The 22,637-nt window shown below is 38.8% G+C and overlaps 1 protein-coding gene across 3 annotated transcripts in view; it reads left to right on the top strand.

The window, feature by feature from the left end:
• The window catches only part of BZW2 (basic leucine zipper and W2 domains 2), a 60,102-nt gene that overhangs the window by 1,646 nt on the left and 35,819 nt on the right, over nt 1-22,637 (top strand). For 2 of the 3 annotated variants that reach the window (XM_060107633.1, XM_060107631.1), the window contains one exon: nt 17,402-17,466. In XM_060107633.1, coding sequence (XP_059963616.1) covers nt 17,409-17,466 — 58 coding nt within the window. In that variant the 5' untranslated portion in view covers nt 17,402-17,408. Of the gene's footprint in view, nt 1-7,191; nt 7,287-17,401; nt 17,467-22,637 lie in introns of those variants that run through there. The other variant, XM_060107632.1, reaches the window with a different exon arrangement.

Here is a 22,637-nt window from a genome sequence, read left to right as displayed (position 1 = left end):
CAGTCTCTTTGTAACTCAGATCTTGAGATTTATGGAAATAGGAAGGGGAGGGAGAAGGGGCGGAGATTAAATTGGTGTTGCTGTCTATATATAGCATTAGATTAGCCTCTTAATCCAACCTTCATTCAACTGTAATATGTAGCTTCAGGCTTTCACTATAGGAAGCTAGGGGCCATACAAGCGTGTACCCTCCTGTGGCTCAGAGACAGGACTTGCTTGCTAATACGAAGTCAGTCGTTCCTCCCTGGTGCACATCCATAACATATTTACAGCATCAGCGAAAGCTTCTGTAGAAATTAGTGTTTACTGTTGTTTCTCTACAGTCTAGTATTAGTGTTTCTCCCAAGATGCATCTGCTTCAAAGAGAAATATTTGTATAATTATGTAGATTTTTTTTGTTAAGCATCCCCCCCATACCATCACTTTCTCCCCGCTGTGCCATATATGAAGTGATGTGTATTTTCCTCTGGCCTTACGCCTTCATTTCTTGGAAGCATTCACTAACACTTCTGAAATCCTGGAAGATGTTCATTATTTCCTGCCTTTAACAAAATTTTTTCCCCAAATCCCAGATGTTTTCTTGTCTCAGGCTTCATCTTTACAGGCTGGGGCAGATCTGAGCCAGAACATATCACATGAAAATGGTTTGAAATTATTCATTGCAATGTATAACAAAGAAACTTTTGTTTGGGAATGCTTTAATAATGATGTGACTGTTCAAACAAGTAGTAAGGCTTTTGAGTGACCCATCTTTTGTAACACTTAGAATGCTGCTATTGCCACAGTTACAACTCATTGAAAACACAGTATCATGTAGAAGAAACCCAGAAACCTAAGAAAATGCTTGCGGAGTAACCTTTCCTTACCATGTGACTTAACATTTTACAAGGGATGTTACAGATTTGGGTGCTTCATTGCCAGTATTTCCATCTCTTGTGCCAAATTGGGGCCATGGTTGCTTGAAGGTCACACCTGTTTGTCTCACTGAAGTTGTCAATTCCTCGAGGATAGCAACTTATTATCTATTTTCCTGGTGTCTTATGGCACCTCGTTGGTATTTAGTCCTCTGTGAATACATGAATTCAGTAAAGCTAGAGTCAATGACATTTAAAGTAAAAAAGCTAACATCTGCCTCGAAATGCATATAAATAATATGTTAAGTTTAAATTTCTAGAAACAGATACGTAATGGATTGTGTTCATCAGATGGATTCCATTAATCGTTTTTGGACAGTGTTAATATTTAATGTAGGAATAAGATTAGCTATTGAGCATACCTTAGACTAGATCAAGGAACTTTTTTTGTATTAAGAATGTATTCACATCAAAGAAGTTTTGTTGGTAATAAAATAGCTACTACTTATTGGGTCCTTAGTCTGTGCCGATATTCTACCAGATGCTTTGTTATAGGATTTGTTTAATCGTTGTAGCGACCTTGGAATTAGCCAGTATTACCCCTGTTTCTGCAAATAAGAGGACAGAAACAAAAAGAAGTTAATTTGCCCACAGACCCACAGTTTGGAAGTATCAGAGCCAAAATTGGAACCTAGATCTGTCTCCAAAACCTTTTCGCTTTTCATTATTCTCTATCTCTGTGTATAGCAGTAAGGGGGAAATTATATATTCTTTAGCTAATAGATAACACCTTCATGTGGTTTAGCGTGCCAAAGGTACAAAAGACTCTCCGACCTCTGCACAGTTTCCTCTCCATGCCCTACAACCCATGGTGTCTATTTTTCTCATGCCTTTCTGAGAAATTGTATGTGTTTATAGCTTATATGTATAGTTCCACTTTTTTTTTTTTTTTTTACAGAAATGAGAGCATACTAACACATTGTTCCACAATGTGTAATAGAATTTCTATGTTGCCTTGGTCTCTGTTTCTTTCTTCTCCTTTTAAAAAATAATGATTTCCGAAATGTGTGAAATTCTTATATGTGTCCCCATCATCCCTTTTTCTACTGCTACCACCCTGGATGTCTCTTGGCCGGTTGCAATGGATTCCTAAGTAGCCTGCTTTCCATCCAGCTCATTCAAGGCACCACCATTAAGGCACCACCACCAATATACACTGAGCACTCATCATCCACCCAAGGATGAGACATACTTTGTAAAGACAGAACTGATTCACTCAAAGCATGTCAATGGCTCTCCACCTGCCGCAGAATAGAGGCTCTGGTCTCCTACTTCTGGTTCCTCTCCACCAGCCCAGGTTCCGTCTGGGAGGCTCCGACTTCTGGTCCCAGCCGGCATTTCCAGGCAGCCAGCCCCTCCCACATACTCTGCTCTAAGGTCACCTCACTGCTGATTCCCTAGCATGTCAGTAGTTTCCACCCCTTTGTTCCTGCTTTTCTCTTCCTGGAGTGACCTCCCTTCCCTCTTTACTGAGTCTTTCTCTCCTTCCCATATCTGATGAAGTGTCAGCTTTCAAGATACTTTCATGGTCCCCTCTCCCACCCCATCCAGGAGGGGAATACAGGCCCTAGTAAACATTTTTATTCCTGTCCCTCAGCAAGGGCGATAAGAACAATCTTTCCTCAGGAGTTGCTGGTACAGTTGCTGACATCTTCTAATTTTCTCCTATCTTCTTAGGAGCCCTGGTCCCCACCCACTTTGCACCCCAAAATTAACATCTTTGCTTCTTCATCTGGATCCCCATGAAAATAACCTAAAGCAGGCACCTTTTTCATGACATCCTACTTCAGTTTTTGTTCATCTATTTGACCCCTTCTCCTTCTAGACTGTAAATTAACTAGGATTAGTTTACCTTTGCTTCTCAAGATTGTGACCCCGTGTCTCGCACCTAGTGTGTGCTCCGTTGAATTCAGTTTGATCTCCAAGTTATTTTAGGTGGATTTGTTTCCCTACTTGACTAATCCTTCCTGGCAATGTGAGGTGATGTGGCCCTAAGCACACACAATCATAACCAAGGGCAGAAGGTCTTTAAATGTTTTCAGTCTCAAGCTGCTTGACATTCTGATGAATGCTACCAACCAAGAAAAAAAAATTGTTCATATGCACGTGTTACAAATTTTGCAGACCGTTCCTGGACTCCCTCTTTGAAACCCTTGACGTACAGCTCTGTGCTTTAAGAGAATGCCGTTTCCTTTTTATTGCAGGGGAATAGCTCATTTTTGAGTGTTGTAACTTTTGGGGTAATGTTTTCCTTGACATTTAACTTTGTTTTCTTAGGTACATTTCTTGACTGAGTGGATATTTGATGATATTAAGGATTTTTATTTTCTTTGAAACTAATATTGTGGTTATATGTTTAAAAGGTCCCTTATCTTTTAGAGATATGTACTGAATTGTTTAAGGGGGTAAAATGGTAGGACATCTAAGACTTGCTTCAATATAATTTTGTGACAGTGGGGGACAGGGACTGAGTAAGAATATTAATGAGACAAAGTTCACCGTGTTGTTAAGGGTTGAAGGTGGGCAATGAGTACATTGACTTCATTAGACTGTTCTCTCTGCTTTTGATATGTTTGAGATTTCCATAAGGAAGTTTTAAAAAGGAAATCTGGAAATATTACAGCCCCTAAGAAACTGTCATTGTAGTTTAAACCAAAAAAAAAAAAAAGAGAGCGCGCGAGAGAGAAAGCAATATGGATACAAATGCTCTTTCTCTATACTTAAGAGTGGAGCTTATGCAGTTATCCATTTAATGTTAAAACAGTTACACCTAAATCTGCAAAAGACTGTCTTATGAACAATGCATTTCCATAAACTGTTCACATCACCTTTTAGCTTCTCCACAAAACGAAGAGGTAGGTGGCATATCTCAGTGCTGTGTCACAAGCTTATGAATATCCTACTGGCAGCTAATCTTCATCTTTTTTAGACCCTGACGAAGTAATTTGCAGACACGTCTCAACAAGGGGTGCAAATATATTTTCGTTTAACTGAGAAAATCAAGACATGAATGAAGTGGAGATACTGATTTTCTTCTGTGTCACATAAATCAAGTCAGAAGGCATTTCCAAAAAAAGAAGTACTTTGGTAATGTCATGAGCAATAGTTAGAGGAGGTATCTCACTGCATGAAAATGAGGACCACACTCAGGTGTGCCTGCCACGTCCTTCCTCAGGATTTGCTTAACTAAATGCTTGTTTTGACAACTGCTTTCTGAATTCTTAAAACTTTATAACTTGCGTGTCTTGATGTTTATGTTTCTTTTATGGTGTTTTGGACTTATAGAATGTTAATGTTTCCAGAAGCCAACATGGAATTTTTTGGTATCATTTATAACATTTCTACCCAGATTTGGTTTGAAGCGTTCTTAAAGAATATTTAATTCAGCTTCAAAGCCAAACCTTCACAGTGTCTAAGGACAATGTAGCCAATCCAGTCTCATTGGCAGGTAATGCTGAAGCACACATTAGTGTATATCCAACTTCAACTCATATATATTTATATTAGCTATGTCACTGTGGAATTTAAAACTCAAGGCTGGTGCCTCTTATCTCTGAGTATAGTAAAACAGTTCCAATAATTATATATAGAAAGCTATTTTTGCATCAGCAGGGAAAAGGTAGCATTCACCTTCCCGATAAATACATTTAAGCTAGAAAATTGGTGTTTTTATCTCTTGTTATTTGGTTATCTGTTGCAGGGTTGTGTTAAAAAGACCCGGCAGACAAAGCAGCCCTTAAAACTACATTCATCAGCCTCTGAGTAAAACCTCTTCCTGGTCTGTTGATTGTGGAGTAAAGCAGTCCCATTAAGTAGCCTCTTCTGACCTGGTAGGAAATGATTATGGATGAGCCCTGGGAGATAGCCAAGCACAGCCATAGCTCTGAGAATTAGAGTGGGAATACCAAGACTCCGTGATGAGATGGCTTTTCCAAGGCAATGTCTCTTGCTTTCACTTTCTTCATATATAAAATAGGGATACTAACCAAACTTACAGGATGACTCTGAGGACACTTGAGGATCCCCTGTGAACTATAAAATGTTATATAAAAATTAATTGTTATTTTTAGGGCCAATTCTACCTGTTTTTACAGTTGAGAAGAAGATGAATAACACAATGACAGGTCTAGTTAAGAAATCATTTTAAAGTAAAATTGTATAGACATTAGTATTTGCCATAAGCCCAACTTCCTATATTTTGGAAGAGATTTATTTTTCAAGAGAGACTTTCATAAAAGATATAATTCTAGTAATTCTATCTCAGGATTAACTTTTTAAAAAATAATCAGGATTGGGCTTCCCTGGTGGCGCAGTGGTTGAGAGTCTGCCTGCCGATGCAGGGGACATGGGTTCGTGCCCCCGTCCGCGAAGATCCCACATGCCGCAGAGCGGCCAGGGCTGCTGAGCCTGCGCGTCCAGAGCCTGTGCTCCGCAACGGGAGAGGCCCGCGTGCCGCAAAAAAAATAAATAAATAAATAATATTAATCAGGATTAACTTTTTTTATAATAATACGAAAGTTCTTGGTATGCATCTGTTGTTTTCAGCGAATCCCAAATGATAAGACATGATCTTTGTCCTCAAGAGGCCTCTACTATCCTTTAGGAGACCCGCCAGCCCCTGAAACAATAGGGACTAAAGTCATCATCCAAAAGCCCGTCACGCCCCCACCCCCGCCTCTGTCAGCCGACAGGATAGACCCCTTTGAGAACTTCCCTTTGCCTGTTCAGGTGGCTGTCCGGCTCCGTCCAGTCTTTCAGCTCTAATGTGAACAATGTGGTTACTCCCTACCCACCCACTGGCTTCCTGCTCCCAGAATGCCCTCCTCCACCCATTTCTGCATATCACATTTTACTCCAATCCTTTTCAGCTCAAATGACCCCTTCCCCACACAGACTTCTCTAGTCCCCAACCAGAGCAGTACAGTCACAAGTGCAGATTCCAGAACGGGTGGAGCTCAGTGGGAGGACTAGAGAAAGTGAGAATCTGAACAGAGTCTGGAAGGATTGGTGAATTTGGGCAGGCGAGCCAGAAAATGGAGAACATTCCAGGGAGAACAACCCCCAAGAAAACAACTCCATAAAATATTATAACATGTTATAAATATTTGTAAAATAAATATTGGCTGTAATTTTCTGGCCAACCGTATTGGAACTAGAAATTATTTCATTCAAAGGCACGTTTTCTTCAATATGTCAACTTTTTTAAAATCATAGAAGTGGTAGATTATATTTTAAAGCATACTAGGTTTGTTCTTGCTCTCAAGTAATTTATGACATCACATGTTTTAGACTAAACTGAAAATTATAAAGCAGTATCTTCAGAATTGGTGGTAGCAGGAAAGTTAATAATGGACATAAAAAGAAACCATGGAAGAGGAAATCATATACTTATTCGGATATTTTGCCCTTGAATACAAACTAATTTGAAATTATCCAAAATAGCTAGAATATCAATAGCCAAAATAGCTCGAAAATAAAATGAGTAGGAAATTGTGAAATTTATTTTTCAAGTAAAATATGATCCATGGAACTGTTTTTATCTATATAGTGCCTTAAAGGAATTTTATTCTCTGTTTGATTTTTTTTCCAGTTGGACTGTTCTGACTCTTTGTTTTCCACTTTTGTTGATGAATGGAATAAAGACATGGCTGAAACAGTTAAACCTGAGAGATGCAACTTGGGGATTTAATAACCAGGTTAATGTGAATCATTTTAATGTGGGATTGTGGTTGTCATTAGGAGTTTTCACAACATTTTTCCTTTGTATCTATTAGGGGAAAAAATACACGACAATTTAGAATAATCTCTAAATTTAAAAAATCTGCTGTATACCAGTATCAGCAGTATACACAAGAATACTTTTCTTTCTTAACTCATTCTGATGTCTATGTTGGGGCCATGGGTCTCTTCAGCAAGTATCTTTTAGGCAGTTAAATCCCAACTGGAATAATTTGGCCTGTTCTAAATTTGACATGTGTTGAGTGAAAAGTGCCAAAAAATATTCTGATAGTCATATTTGTAAACTGCTTTGGAAATAAAAGGTTTAGGTAACTCACTGAATGAACCATTCTTTTGGCAAATGCCAAAGAGACAATGCTTTCATTGTTCTTTCTTGATTTTTTAATTTCATGTGTATTCTTTGGTGTTTTTTGTTTTGTTATCTTTAATTCTCTTAATTATATATATATAATAATATATTAGTAGGAAAACAATAATAACAAATTATTGTTATTGATATGTGTAGAATTGTGTTTCCTCTTTTCATAGTTCGACTTCTTTTTATGTTAGAAGAGGACTTTCAAAAAATAATTGTTAGATGTGCTGTTATTTTGAGGACTTCTAAATAAATCTCAAGAAAAGTGCTAGGCAGAGGTGAGTAACAGTAAGGAATATTAACTCTTAGCACTGTGGAGACTATATCATAAGCCACCATGGGGTGTGCAGTTTTATAATATCCTACTGTATCTTCTTCTTTTTTTGCATATTCACACAAGACTTTAATGCTTTTCAAACCAACCTCGACAGCTTCCCGGATTTGTGATCATTTCTTTTTTTTTTTTTTTTTTTTTTTTTGTGGTATGCGGGCCTCTCACTGCTGTGGCCTCCCCCGTTGCGGAGCACAGGCTCCGGACGCGCAGGCTCCGGACGCGCAGGCCCAGCGGCCATGGCTCACGGGCCCAGCCGCTCCGCGGCATATGGGATCCTCCCAGACCGGGGCACGAACCCGTATCCCCTGCATCGGCAGGCGGACTCTCAACCACTTGCGCCACCAGGGAGGCCCCTGTGATCATTTCTAAGGAAACGAGAACATGACATATGTTTTTCTCAGTATACAAGGTAATAGAATGGGGTTATTGTAAACAGGAAGGAGAAGCCCACATTGCTGGTACAGAGGAAGCTGCTGGCTAGAGGAAAGGACGCCACATCGGCGTGGAGGAGTGTGAAGGTGGTGTTTACATTAGCGTTGAGCTTCTGCAGGAAAGAAGTTGAGAACCAGCTCCAGTAGTACCAGAAACCATGGAGCCATAAATTTCCTACTATTTACATGTCCTTAAGAGGCAGAATTTCTGTTAAATCCTCTTGCTAAAGACAAATGTCTTTTTCCTTACTAGAACTCCACGGAGAACTATTTGGCATATGGGAGGTAACATATGCTAATTCAGTTTATCCAAGTGCTGAACTAGACGTTAAAATTAATATTTATGCTTCACTCTCTAACTCTAAACCATAAAATTCATGAGGCAAATAATAAAAAAGCTGCCTTCAAGAATCATATAAATGGTTAGCCAGCAACTTCAGTTGGTTCTTTGGAGAACTGTACTGCAAGTAGACAGTTGACGGGTTCTGGCCCTGACCCTTCTGTGTTTGTGAGGGCCTGATTTTTCTGCTTTGATCTCTGCTTTATCACCAAGGTTAGAATGGAATGCTTGACCTCAGGCCAGTGGCGTGACATCTCAGAACCTTATCAGAGTGTGAGATGAGGGTCTAGGTCTTCAGGTTTCAAAGTGTTCCATACCCCATGGATAGCCATTATAAGTTAAAACGTAAAAAAAACAAAAATGCAACACACGTTTAATTGTTAAAGCATTAATAAACACAACTGCAACTCAAATTCATCATGTGATATACTTTAACATACTGGAGACCATTACTTCTTCTTAACTCACACTGCCAGGTTTTTTTGTGCAGTGCTTGGGTCAAACCTCACCTGCTAGAAAGTGAGCACCATGCATCTTGTCTATGTATCTTGTCTGATTGGTCCCATCTGCATCCCTATTGACCAGTACCAGATAGAGGTATGTTTAATAAATGAATGCAAGTGAATGATTTTAAGCCTTTTGAAAAAGTATACTTGAAAGTTTGTAATGTGGCACTGGTCTTCTCACTCTCTCTCTCTCCCTCTCCCTCTCTCTCTCAATTTGAGTTTCTGTAATTCACTCCTTTAAAATTGTATCTGGGAATACAGTTTCATATCATCAGTGTGCTGTGTCCCATTAAGTCCCAGGCTAGGCTTGGGCATTTCTATCCATTTCACGCTGTCCTCATTGTGAAATAGGCATGTGTATGGTAGGTAACTTTTTGTGTGTGTGCAACCTTTCAAATAAAGCTTCATCTGCTAGACAGGCTTGGGCAAGTCCCCTCCTGGGAGGATGGGGGCCAGAGTGGCCTGGTTGAGAGAACTCACAAGTGAGAAGACATTTGGACTCCTGTCCTTCACCACCTTTGAACTTCCTGAAGTTTCATTCCCATGTTTTGTAAAAGCCATTGCTCCAAAGCAACATTCTCCCACTAGTAACCAGTCTAGGGTGTTTTTTTTTTTTTTTCCAGAAGATTCTGTCATCTTCTCCTCCTTGATTACAATGCTAAGAAGAGAGGAACAGACTTAAGTCCCCCTCACCATAATAACTTATCTTCTAGTCTTCTATTTGTACTGATAGTCATAAACACTCCCATCAGTTTTGTGTTTGATACAAAATTAGCCTTAATCAACTGACTTGCTCCCTGGCACTTGACACCACTCCCTGCTGATTTTTTTTTTAACTTAATTTTTTTTTTAGAGCAGTTTTAGGTTCACATCAAAGTTAAGAGAAGGGTACAGAAATTTCCCATATACCCTCTCCCCCCATACATATGTAGCCCCTCCCCATTATCATCACCCCCTACCAGAGCTACTCGGTGATGCATTTGTTTTGTCTACAATTGACATTAATGTTTGGCAAACAGAAATAAGTCTTTCAAGGAAATATCTGCCTGGTTGCTGCTCTGATGTGTTTAGACCTGTGTGCACAATTTTCAATTCTGGAGAGCAAGGCCCATCTCTGGCTTTGCTTACCTTTGTTTCCTCTTTAATGCAGGGTTTTCCAACCTTGGCACAATTGAAACGTTGGGCGAGATAACCCTTTGTTGTGGGGGGCTCTCCTACAACATTGTAGATTGTCGAGCAGCATCCCTGGCCTCAACCTACTAGATTCCAGTAGCACCCCCCTTCTCCCAGCATGACAAGCAAAAATGTCTCCAGACACTGCCAAATGTCCCTTGGGGAACAAAATTAACCCTGGAGTGAAACCAGTGCTCTAGTACAGTGCCTGATACACAATAAGCCCCCCCCTAAAATACTTGATAAATTAATAAATATATTTAAACCACAACTAGACATTTAATCATTGGATATTTCTCTGTTTCATGCCACCATTTCCTCTAAATTCTCTGAATTTACAACTTGAAATATCATAGGTATGCAGTTGTTATCACTATCCTGTTGTCTTGCAGACAAAAGTTCTAAGGGTCTAAACTAGAACAGAGGTTTTAGGACATTTTGCTATTAAGATACTCTGAAATGTTATGTTTGAGGAATGAGTTTTCTAAAAGCCAAAGTACGTACAGTGTGTGTAGTTGAAGGTATGTTTGTGTTTTTCAAAGTGTTGAGACATAAGAATGACATCAGCAAGATTAGGCCATCTGGGAAGCTGAGTGGGGCTGGTCAGTTGTTGGGGAAAGGGAAGGGCCTGGGAGAGATCCCAACTGGGGAAAGTGGAAGGGCCCAGAGAAGGACATGTGCTTGCCCCAGGGACTGCTTACGGAGTCCCTTGAGTAGATGGCATGAATTGATAAGCAGAGTGAAACTATTTCGGAGTTAATTTATACTTCTTGAAAGTTTTTGAAAATAACTTCATTGAGATGAAATAAGTGACATTATGTAATTGTCTTTATTTCAGTGAAGAGGTTGTACATTAGTACTTAAAATGTAATTTCTGGAATATTTTTATTTACAGGGAAGCAAGAATCATTATTCAAAAATAAGATAAAGTTTAAGAAGTGAAATCAATCTGGAAATGTTATAATGAGAATTTAATCACGATGCTTTTATGTCTTCTTAAGGCAGATTTAGATGAATATAGTTAACTCAGTGTACGTTTTTTCACAACACAATTCCTTTGGGCTTTGATCCCTCTTTCTTAAAAGATCGTTGCTTAGCACAATTTAAGTTCCTACCATTAATGGTCCCTCGCTGCAAACTATCGTTGTAAAATTTTGAGGAGAGAACTATAGTTTAAGTTTTGTGCTTTTTAAGAAAGATATTTTTGTTCTTTTATATCATTAATTATAAGAATGAAGAGGATATGAATATAACAGTAATATTTTTATATTAAAGAAATATTTGAATTTATTTAGAAACATTTTTCTTTTATAGGTAGGCTATTTGTTATTTTTAATTTTTAATGTTTTTTCAATTATTATAAATACTGAAACTTAGATAGAATTTTCTAGGAGCTATAGCGAAGTTTGTTGTAGAGGCTGGGTTATTTTGAGTCCAGAGAGGCTGTTACAAAATCATGGTAAGGATATTGAACAAGCTAATGTTATTCTGGGCAACAAAATTGTGTAGTGTAATTATAGGCAAATATTTAGCTTATCGCCTTAGAATGTTCATAATTTAAAGTTTCACAGAGCAATTTAATTTTCTTTTTCTTTTTGCGGTACGTGGGCCTCTCACTGTTGTGGCCTCTCCCGTTGCGGAGCACAGGCTCCGGACGCGCAGGCTCAGCGTCCATGGCTCACGGGCCCAGCCGCTCCGCGGCATGTAGGATCCTCCCGGACCGGGGCACGAACCTGTGTCCCCTTCATCAGCAGGCGGACTCTTAAGCACTGAGCCACCAGGGAATCCCTGTTTTTTTTTGAGAGAAGGATGCTATAGTGTTATCAACCCAAACGATCCCGAGATATGACAACTTTTTGTACAGGAGTTTATGATGTTTGTTCTTGCAGTTTTAGCTTTAATGGAAAGGAGAATAGTTTATATTATGGGCAATTTTTAGTTTTCTTTTATGGTAAATTGTTTTACCCATCTGAAATATAGAATAAAAGGTAGTTCTTGAAACTTACTTCTAAACACAGAATACATCCTGAGAACGTTGCAGTAAAGTGGGTCAGTTATATTTTGAGTTTTGTGTGCTGGTGGTATTGCATCTTTATGACACACCTTATACTCTGGGGATAACATTGTTGCCCTATAATTTTTATTATCTTAGAATCGGAAGTCTCTCTCTTCCAATTGTCTTAAGTAATATTGACAGTACAAAGAGAGTTTCACTTTGAAGCTCAGTACTTTTTCTTTTCTTTCCTGCTGTAGCCACATAGTTTTGAAATTTGGGCAAAATGATCTGCAGAGCTACTTTATTTGAAAAATATTAATTAAAAAAATCCTATTCTTTGAGTGTGTTTTCACCTTTTTATCAAGTTTGTGTGTTGGACCATAGAGAATGCTTTAGAACTGGGTTGCCTGACATGATAGCCACTAGACACGTTGGCTATTTCAATTTTAATTTTAATTAATGAAAATTAAATAAAATTAAACGTTTAGTTCCTCAGTCACACTAGCCGCACTTCAAGGGTCCAATAGCCACATGTGTCTAGTGGCTACCATATTAGACAGTGCAGATATAGAACATTTTCATGGTCACAGATAGTTCTGTTGGATACACCTCTCCAGGATGGGTGTTGGCAAACTGCAACCTGGGGGCCCATTCTGATCCACTGGTTGTTTTGTAAATAAAGTTTTACTGGAATACAGCCATGACCACCTATATATATATATTGCCTATGGCTGCTTTCAGGCTATAACAGCAGAACTGAGTAGTTGGAACAGAGACCATGTAGCTCACAGAGCCTAAAATATTTTCTTTCTATCCCTTTATAGAATAAGATTGACTCCACTTTAGAGTATCCATATTTATAATGTCAAGGTTGTTTGAATAGCATAGTTATTTTATGTGTAGCACATATTTGTAATATTAAGTGCCTTACATAAGGCAGATTATCATACTTCAAAGATGAGCCAGACCAGAAGAACAGGCAAGAATAGAGTATCAGGCCAAACCTCTTGATTACTAGTTGAGAACAGGCATCCACTAGTAGAGACAACTAGAAGGTACGGCCTTCTGTGATAGATCAGACACTTTCCAGAATGGAGAGAATTAAGGAAGAATACGAGAGAAGACAACACGCAAGGTGTCAATCTACTAAGGGTGGGCAGGGCAAGTGGCAGAATTAATACACAGTAGCCATGAGACCCTTCAATGCTGCTGGCCCATTGTCACACTTGGACCCAGAGTCTGGTTGGGAGTAAGGGGTGGAGTATGAAAAGAGCATGAGGGTAGTTAGAAGATAAATAAAGTGAGGTGGGGCGATATTTATCTAATATGTTAGATTTAAAAATCTTTCAATTAAACTTTTCCAATTAGACTTAAATAGAAATTGATTCAAAAATGTTTATTTCATTAATAAAGTACCTGGTTTCTAATGTTTGGTTGATTGTATCGTTTTAGTATTTTTATGGCCTTCTTTTATCTTCTAAACTATCCAAGAAATTTAGTCTCTTAGATGACATGTGAAATACTTAAATCCATTTTGTTTTACCACTTTACATACAATTTTTAAAAATTCTATTTTAAACCGTGGAGCTTTTCCATTTTGGTGGGACATGAGCTTCTTTTCTTTTTCTTTTTTTAATAATTTATTTTTATTATTTATTTTTAATTTTTTGACTGTGTTGGGTCTTCGTGCGTGGGCTTTCTCTAGTTGCAGCGAGCAGGGGCTACTCTTCATTGGGGTGCACAGGCTTCTCATTGCGGTGGCTTCTCTTGTTGCAGAGCACAGGCTCTAAGCATGCGGGCTTCAGTAGTTGTGGCATGTGGGCTCAGTAGTTGTGGCTTGTGGGCTCTAGAGCGCAGGCTCAGCAGTTGTGGCACACAGCTTAATTGCTCCGCGGCATGTGAGATCTTCCCGGACCAGGGCTTGAACCCGTGTCCCCTGCGTTGGCAGGCAGATTCTTAACCACTGCACCACCAGGGAAGTCCCATGAGCTTATTTTCTATGTGAGTGTTTCGGTTATAGTTTTTATGGAAGCCAAATCATCATGATGTTAGTTGATTTCAACCTGTAAGTTGTAATGCAGTCTAATAAAAGTGAGCTTTTGGGCTTACCTGGTGGCACAGTGGTTGAGAATCCACCTGCCGGTGCAGGGGACACGGGTTCGTGCCCAGGTCCGGGAAGATCCCACATGCCGCGGAGTGGCTGGGCCCGAGCCATGGCCGTTGAGCCTGCGCGTCCGGAGGCTGTGCTCCGCAAGGGAGAGGCCACAACAGCGAGAGGCCCGCATACCGCAAAAAAAAAAAAAAAAAAAAAAAAAGTGAGCTTTTGACATTGGCCTAAGGGAACTGCCTTTGTTAGTCTTCCTTTGTTACTTTCCCAGGTTTAAGCCAGCACAGTTTCTTAGTCAAAGTGCCCTTGCTCTTCTTCAGCCAGAGCTTCAGTGAGTGCCTTATAAAGGCTGACCCTCACTGGAGCAGATTATAATGTAGCACCAGAGCTAAATTTAGAGGGAAGCCAAGCCTCTACTCCAAATAGTAACAGCTAAACGATAGAGACATTTGGTGAACAGAATATCTTCATTTAGTCTTTCAATACCAGTAGGTGAGTCTCTGTGTTTGTTTGTTTTATTTTGGATGTTGTGTATGTCAAAATCTTTGCATACTTTTTTTATGTTTATGTGTTCTTTTATTATTTTCCACATAGACTATATTGAGGTTGTGTAAAATAAGCCTGCATAACTGGGCTATGAAGAAGCAAACTTTTGTATTTAGAACTAAAAGTATAAACAGAGCTAAAGAATTTTTAAAATAGAGTTCTCTCCAACGTAGGCTGTGTTTGGTAGTAATTCCCCGTTAGCAGGAAAGTAGAAACAAGGTGTAAAGGTAGACCTAATTAGGAAATTCTATATGTTTGTATTCTGACCTTAAAATAAGTCTTTTAGAGGGGGCTCCCACTTTAAAAATACTTTTAAATTCTAAAACAAAAACATCTTTGGCAAAAAAGGAAACTCCTTCCTTGCATGTTCACCTCCTGGAGGAGTTTCAGACTCTATTTTTGGTTTTGTATCTCAGTAGGAGACCCAAACTCTTTAACAGGTATTTTACTTTGCTAACACAAGAAAATATTTTGTATGGTATTTTGGTATTTGTTGTGTTTTGGGAGGTGTGGAAACATTAAGGAGAACACACACACACACACACACACACACACACACACACACACACGTATATTCATTACTTGTGCTCCAATGGAAATGTTTGCTGGTATAGAGTGAATCTGTTGCACACACACACACGTATATTCATTACTTGTGCTCCAATGGAAATGTTTGCTGGTATAGAGTGAATCTGTTGAAAATTCCAACAGGGAAAATTCTGAATGAAAGAGTTTTGCAGTGAATATAAATAATGCATTAGAAACTCTATTTCCAACATCTTTCAAATGAAATGAGATTTCATTGATTGAGGTTATTGCATTTGTAGTTATTTCACTGTGCAGTTGCTGCCCCATACACATACAGCAATCAATCCCTTCTCTATACTGGTTAGCTAGGTGTGTCCCGCTGTTGTTTCACCTGTCACATTGTACTGTAGATGTTTGTATTTTATCTCTGCTGGGCTCTGTGTTCCTTGAGGGCTTGGAATCCCGCTTAGTCACCTTTATATCTCAAAGCAGGATGTGGTAAGTTCACTTTATAGGATTGATAAAAATTCTCTCTACTTAAACCATAAAAGAAATTACTTTGGGCTTTGTTACTTTATTTAAAACATTTTTTTTAGTTTCACTTTAAAAATGGTGATTCAAGTTTTCAATGATAAACAGATTGCTTTCTATGTGAAAATAGAAGTTTCTCTTTTTTCATGGGATTGGAAGAAAGTTTTGGTACATAAATTGAATAATAATTTTTCCACATTCTTGAGGATTTTTAAAACTTTTGAGATATAATTAAATAATTTACTGTTTAATTTAATGTTGCACATTTTCTTGATTATTTAATGGTATAAGTAATGGAGAAAATCTAGACATTTTCAAATCACGATTTAAAAAATCTTTGAAAGATAATTAAATAATTTGCTTGACATTATCTTAATCGTTTGGTCCTCATAATTTAGGCAATCTAGACATATTTTCAGATTGTAATATTTATGCCAGCAAGGTTATTCTCAGTTTGTAAAAGGTCTTTTTTTTTTTTTTTTTTTTTTTGCGGTACGCGGGCCTCTCACTGTTGTGGCCTCTCCCATTGCGGAGCACAGGCTCCGGACGCGCAGGCTCAGCGACCATGGCTCACGGGCCCAGCCGCTCCGCGGCATGTGGGATCTTCCCGGACCGGGGCACGAACCCGTGTCCCCTGCATCGGCAGGTGGACTCTCAACCACTGCGCCACCAGGAAAGCCCTGTAAAAGGTCTTCTAGAGAAGGTTTTTCACTTTTTTAAAAGATAATTTTTGGTATTTTTAATTATATATTAAATCCAATAGGAGAATTTAAAATACCAAATACTCATCCTCTGAGGTTAAGCAAACAAATGAAAAGCTTACTAACAGTTTCTTGTATCGTTCATAAATGTTCCTTGCCTAGAAAAGGAAATATTACATGTACCCCCCTTTTTAACTGAAAAATTATGCTTTACACTTTTATTCAACTTGATTTTTTCCTTTAACAGTTTTACTTGAACATCTTTCCATATCAGTGCAACAGCTTATTTGACAATTATTTATTAAATTTAAATGCTTACTCTCAGTATTGTTTTAGGTGCTAAAGATACAGTATTGAGTAAAACCTACAAAATCCCTACCCACATGGATGTTACTCTTGGGGGAAATAGACCATGGCAAACAGATGCTAATGAAATGACAGGGGCTGCTGTGAGCTATGAAGAGAAATAGAGCTACATGAGAGGGAGAGAGAGAGAAGGAGCCTTGTTAGTCAGAGTGGTCTGGGAAGGTCTCTGAAATGGAGGCATTTGAGTGAGTGCAGAGAGTTAAAGCCACGTGAATGGCTTCCCTGGCCCACTGGAAGAAGCAAAGAGGACAATGTGGCTGGAGCAGTGAATGATGGGAAGAGGTAGACGTAGGGAACATAATCAGAGAGGTAGCCAGGGCGATATGTAGTACATTGGATGTAATTTATTTTGTAAAGCTTCATAGTTCCATTTGATGGCTTATTATAACTTATTGAACTAGATAGGTTTATGGGTATTCAACTTCCATTTTTTATGCATCCAACAATGTTGCAGCTAAGTCCTTTTATATATACACATACATGTATATTTGCATACTTGTGTGGGTATAACTGTAGAATAAATTCCTTGTAAAGGAATTGCTGGACCATAGGTTATGCACATGTAAATATTTATGGATATTCACCAAATGCTTCCCAAAAGTATTGCATGGAGTTTATCCTTTATATCAAAGTTTATGTCTGTGGTTATTTTCCTTGTGTCTTTTGTCCACACTAGATATTATTAAACTTTAAAAGTTTTGCTAGTTCAGTAGTTACAATTATCTCATTTTTGAAAGTATATTTAGTATGGGTGAAGTCAAACATATACTTATTAGCTATATATTATATGAACTGCTTATTTGAAGTGCCTAATCTTATTTTCTTTGTTTTCAGAAATTTTATGAATAAGCATCAGAAGCCAGTGCTAACAGGCCAGCGGTTCAAAACTCGGAAAAGGGGTAGGTAGTGTTGTGTGTTTGTGTGTGTATGGCGGGGATGGGGTTGGGGGAAATGTGTGTTTAAAGTTCTAATCAAAATATAAGGTTGGTGAATGTCAGGTTTAACAATACAACAGCCAGTTATTTTACTAGCAAAAGCGAGTTTCTTCGGGAAGAGCCCAGAGGAATTGCAGTTCGGGGTATGTGAACTATGGGGCAAGTCAGAACAAGGAAGAGGAACTTGCTATTATAGGGAAAAGAGGGGAGTTGAGAGGAGCCGTAATAACCCAACAGTCCATGTGAGGAAGCTGGAGTCCAAAGTATGGAGGCTACTCATAGGTTGGTCTGGTACATTCTCTGATTGGCTGGGCTGTGGTTAGGTGGAGAGAAGTTTTCTTCTTCCTTCTGGATAGTTAGTTAAGTAGGCAACACCTTTCCGTTGGAGACGAGAGAGGAAGGCATAAGTATCTTTCTGTTTGGAGTAATTGATGATGCATGGCAGGGTGTAAGAGCTCCCCCTACAGGCCTGTCCGGACTCCAATTTTAGCTGAGGTTTCTTAATTAATTCCACAAAGAGGAATTGGGATTATCTTTGTTTCCACCTAACCTCACTAATTTCTGTCTTTTGAGCTCTGACTGGAAAATCTGAAGGTGTGCATTCAAGCCTCAGAACCGCCAGTTACTTAGGTGTTTGATTTTGGACAAGTCATTTAACTTGTCTGAGCTTTGTGTCTTCATCTACAAAATGACGATGATTATATCTGTTCAGATTGCCTTACTCTCATGTGAGGCTATGAAGGCAGTTGATAAACTTTACTGTTTTTAACATCAGCATTTGCATTTGGTTTTTGCTTTCTTTGTATTTTTAAGAAAACGTTCATAAGCCAAGATAGTAAAACTAAGAGAAGAGTAAATTAGGGAAGATATTGAAGAGTTTTAACCTTTTCAGCATTTAGAAAGTCGAACTAAATTTACTGCCCTAAATATCTGTAAAACTCAGGATATTTTCAAGTGTCTTTTATCGTGGGAAGAGAAGTGATATAGCCAGTTTGATGATGGCTGGTACAATTTCTATATGTGAGTGACTTCTTTTTGTTATGTTCATCTTCCCATTCTTTTTGTGTAAAGAATTCTTAAATCTTTTATAATATTTAATCAGTTTTGCATAATTATATAGAAATCCTCTTGGTTTTAAGAGCAGTTGAGCCAAAACTTGATAGGGAAACTTTTAAATCTATTTATTTATTTATCTATTTATTTAGGCTGTGCCAGGTCTTAGATGTGGCATGTGGGCTTCTTAGTAGCGGCATGCAAACTCTTAGTTGTGACATGCATGTGGGATCTAGTTCCCCGACCAGGAATCAAACCCAGGTCCCCTGCATTGGGAGCATGGAGTCTTACCCACTGGACCACCGGGGAAGTCCCAATAGAGAAACTTTTTAAAATATGAAACATGGTATGAAATTATTATGTTGACTAACACTGAGGAGAGTGACTGAAAAATATTTAAGTAAGTATCATGTGTAAAGATAAAGGATGATTGAATATCTTTTTGAAGGCCTCATAGCTGATTATGAAGCAGAATGCCATGTAATGGTCATCGAGTGCTAAATTGTTGAATTGATAAGCTATATCACATGCCTTTGGCATTTCCAGCCAATGCGTGTAGCTGAAGTTCTCTTGCAATGCTGTGTCTATGTAAGTAGCAAGTGTAGCCATGTAGAAAGAAAAGAATTCTCAGTACAATAGATCATTTGAATTAGAAGAGATTGTAAGAGTCACTAGGTAGCAGTAAGGACTAAATTTAACTGTAAATGCTACCTGCCAGAAAGCTTCACATTCCCACTAAAAAAATGAAAATTAAAAAATATTTTAAAAACCAAAAGATACGGTGATTTTGTATAGTATTTCTGTCTTGTACTCTTTTTTATTTTTATCTTTTGCATCCTTGACTCATCCCCATAAGCTAAGTATAAGTGTAGTCTGAACCACCTCCTTCTATTATATTTAGCCCTCTTACAAACTGTGTCCCCACTACACAATGCGGATTGAAATCTGGAAGCAGATAGCAATGCAAGGTGCTGCAACCAGCGTGAGTTCTTTGTCTCATTGTTTAAAGCCATCCTGAAAAACATAAATGACGTCGATGATTTCCAAAGGACTTAATCAGAAACCTAGTTACAGTTAAGGTATTGTTGCACCTAGTCATGTGATAATATTTAATGTATGCCCAACTGTCAGGTGAAGGAAAGTTTGCCATCGCCTGCCCGCTGAGGAAACGTGTTAATCACAGACCTGGATCTCCAACTCAGGCAGCTTTCTTAGTGTGACGCTGATTCACGGTAGCTGAGCTCCAACGCCAAGAGAGGGCCCAAGGATGTCTTGCACAAGAGCAGGCATGATTCAGCGAGTAAACTGGCCCTTACGGTCAGTCTTCAGTTTCGGACTGGAAAGGTTGCCTCTAACACGAAACTGGTTTGCCTCTGATTCACTTGATGGGCCAGACTATGCCTGTGTCTGATAGCTGCGGGAATACTCACAGAGAGCCACCCAGAAATGTGTTATCTGTCATTTGTCAGTTGATCTAGATTTATATAACTCAGGTCTGTTGGGGATTAGAGCAGCACTTGAGCCATTTTGTGCCAAACTGCTTACTGGAAAAAAAAAAATGGAGTCAACCTCATTTTCTGCTTTTCATAATAGTGAATTGCATCCTGACGATTCATCGTGCTTTGGCTTTTCTTCTGCTAGTATGATGGGGCTGAATTCAGATAAATGGTTGGCAGTTTTGTAGAGCCGAGGAAAAAAATCTGCGGAGGATATTTCAAGGTCATTTTAATAGGCTGTCTTCTGAAGCTCCGTCTTCAGTTTGTACCTATTTCCTAGCAAAGTTAATGCTCCTCCCTGCCAAGTTAGTATAAAAATGTATTTCTTTTTGCTTAACATCAAAATTAAACATTATGGTAGGACACATCATATCGAACGCATCCTTTGTGAAATATGCACATCTTGCTTATAATATTTTCTCCAGAGAGATTATGTTTTCTAGTGTGACTTGGAGAAATCTGAAAGGATGAACACTTCTCCCCTGAGCCATTGTTACGCTTAGTGAAATGAAATATTTAATCATTGAACTGGCCTCCCTCTAAATTTTGTGGAGAAATTGGATTAAAATTAATGAAAATAGGAGAGAAAAAAATGACCAAACTTCAGGCCTCCAGAGGGACCACATACTCAGGTTTCTCTTTGAGGCTTTAATCTGTTTTGGTGGTTTTAAATCACTCTTAGATTTGTAATAAGTAGTGTTAGGAACTAATGAGGTAAATCTTTAAATATATACGGAAGTAAATCTGTGTGTGTATAGTTAGAAAACCCATGATCGTTCTTATTCATTTACTGTAACTCAGTGACCTTCAGAAAGGGAGGGTAGATTATGTTATTTGTCACCTAATTAACACATTGGGAAAATGCTCTCTTAACCATTTACCATAGTTCTTAGAGAAAGCAATGTATTTAGATAACTTACAGGCGTATTTGAGTGTCGGAAATAGGCCTGTTTCTCTATGTTGTGTGAGGGTGATTATGACTGACTCTTCAGTGTCACACTTGTGATTCACCAACACAGTGTAAATGTGAGACCCTAATTGTGTACTTCCTACCTCAAGGGAGTTTTGACCTGCCAAATGGAAACTCAAGGAAGCAATGACATACTTTCGTTAGGATTTTATTGGTACTTCTGCTACACTGTCCTCAAATGAAATACAAATCATATACACTGTTGGTTGTTTCAGATGAAAAAGAACCTATGGGTAAAATATTGCCTTGTTTCCCCAAACTTCCAATAATGTTCTTACCATTTTCCTGTACAGGAATTTTGTTTTCCTCTAGATGGACACTTATCTTAGCAGGTGGAAGTTTTGCTTTTCATCCTGCAAGAGAATTATTCATCCTCCCAGGCCATCATGACTTTTTAAGATTCCTAAGCTATACGTGATCATTTTGACCTAGTGCATTATTACTCACTGTTGAAATATCTCTGGCCATGATGTGCTGTCTTCCTCCTTTTACTTTCCCTCTCCCTTAGCAAGTCTTTTGGAAAAGTATAACTGGTGGATGAGGGCCTTTTTACAAAGAAGAGTTTTTAAGTTGTCTCTTAGATTCAAAACAAAGCTGTCTGCATGAATTTGTAGCTTACCTTATTGCCCAACTTATATTTTCCAGTGTCTTGAATTTATAATTTTCAAACCACCAAAGTCTGTTCTACCACCTGAGTCAACGTCAAAGCATGTTGGGGTGCCATTGTGCAGATGGCCTCAGTTGATTTTGGGAGCTGGTCACGAGACTTAATAAACAGCTCGTGGTCTTTTTACTTCTCATGTTTTTGTGTTCAAGGAGAGGGAACTTCTTCCCAAGGTGGGTGGTGAATTACCCTTTGGCTGGACCCCGAGTAGGGGATGATGCTTGCCAATGAGTTCATCCTGTGGGTCACAGTTACCCACTTCTTCCGTGCCCCGTGATCTACGCTTCTAGGGTGCCCATTCTCTCCCTCCCCCGCTTTACAACAAGACCCCAATTATGTTTTTCCTGCGGTCAACATTTGCATGTTCTTGGCTGCATAATGTTTTGCTTATGGCATCAAAAGGACTTTTATCTCTTGTTCATGACGAATAGTGTTCAAGTTAATTTACATCTGTCTTCATGGTATCTTATGCTGCGTGACTCTGACTGGTACTGGGAATGCCATTCTTCTCTGTTTCTGAGGCTGTGGTATTAACCCCTTACAACACATCCCTTCTGTTAGACTGTAGGTAGGCAGTCTGTACAAACCAGGCAGCTGCTGTCTGGTTTTTACATGTAGTTTTTAATTGTATCAAAGTCATGCGTGTACGTGGTTTAAATAGTCAAACAGTTCTGCAAGACTTGTTCTAACAGCAGCCAGTCTGTTCTCCAGCGGAACTCTTTCTACTCTTTAACTGCTTCTTTTAGCATTTGCATTCCTGTGGCCAAATAACACTCCTGTATGGCTGATGCTTGATGTTTCTGTTGGAGGTATTCTAGATGCATTTCCTCCTATGGAAGATAAGGATTCGGCTCTTTCACGCCTCACCCACCTGCAAACCTCTTCTCGTTCTCAGTCCTTTCATTATATCACAGTTTTAGCTAGACTCCTGTTTAGGGTGTATATTATTGTG

Source organism: Mesoplodon densirostris, chromosome 9 (genome assembly GCF_025265405.1).
Source record: "Mesoplodon densirostris isolate mMesDen1 chromosome 9, mMesDen1 primary haplotype, whole genome shotgun sequence".
Classification (NCBI taxonomy): domain Eukaryota; kingdom Metazoa; phylum Chordata; class Mammalia; order Artiodactyla; family Ziphiidae; genus Mesoplodon; species Mesoplodon densirostris.
This window is presented reverse-complemented; position numbering and strand designations above follow the sequence as displayed.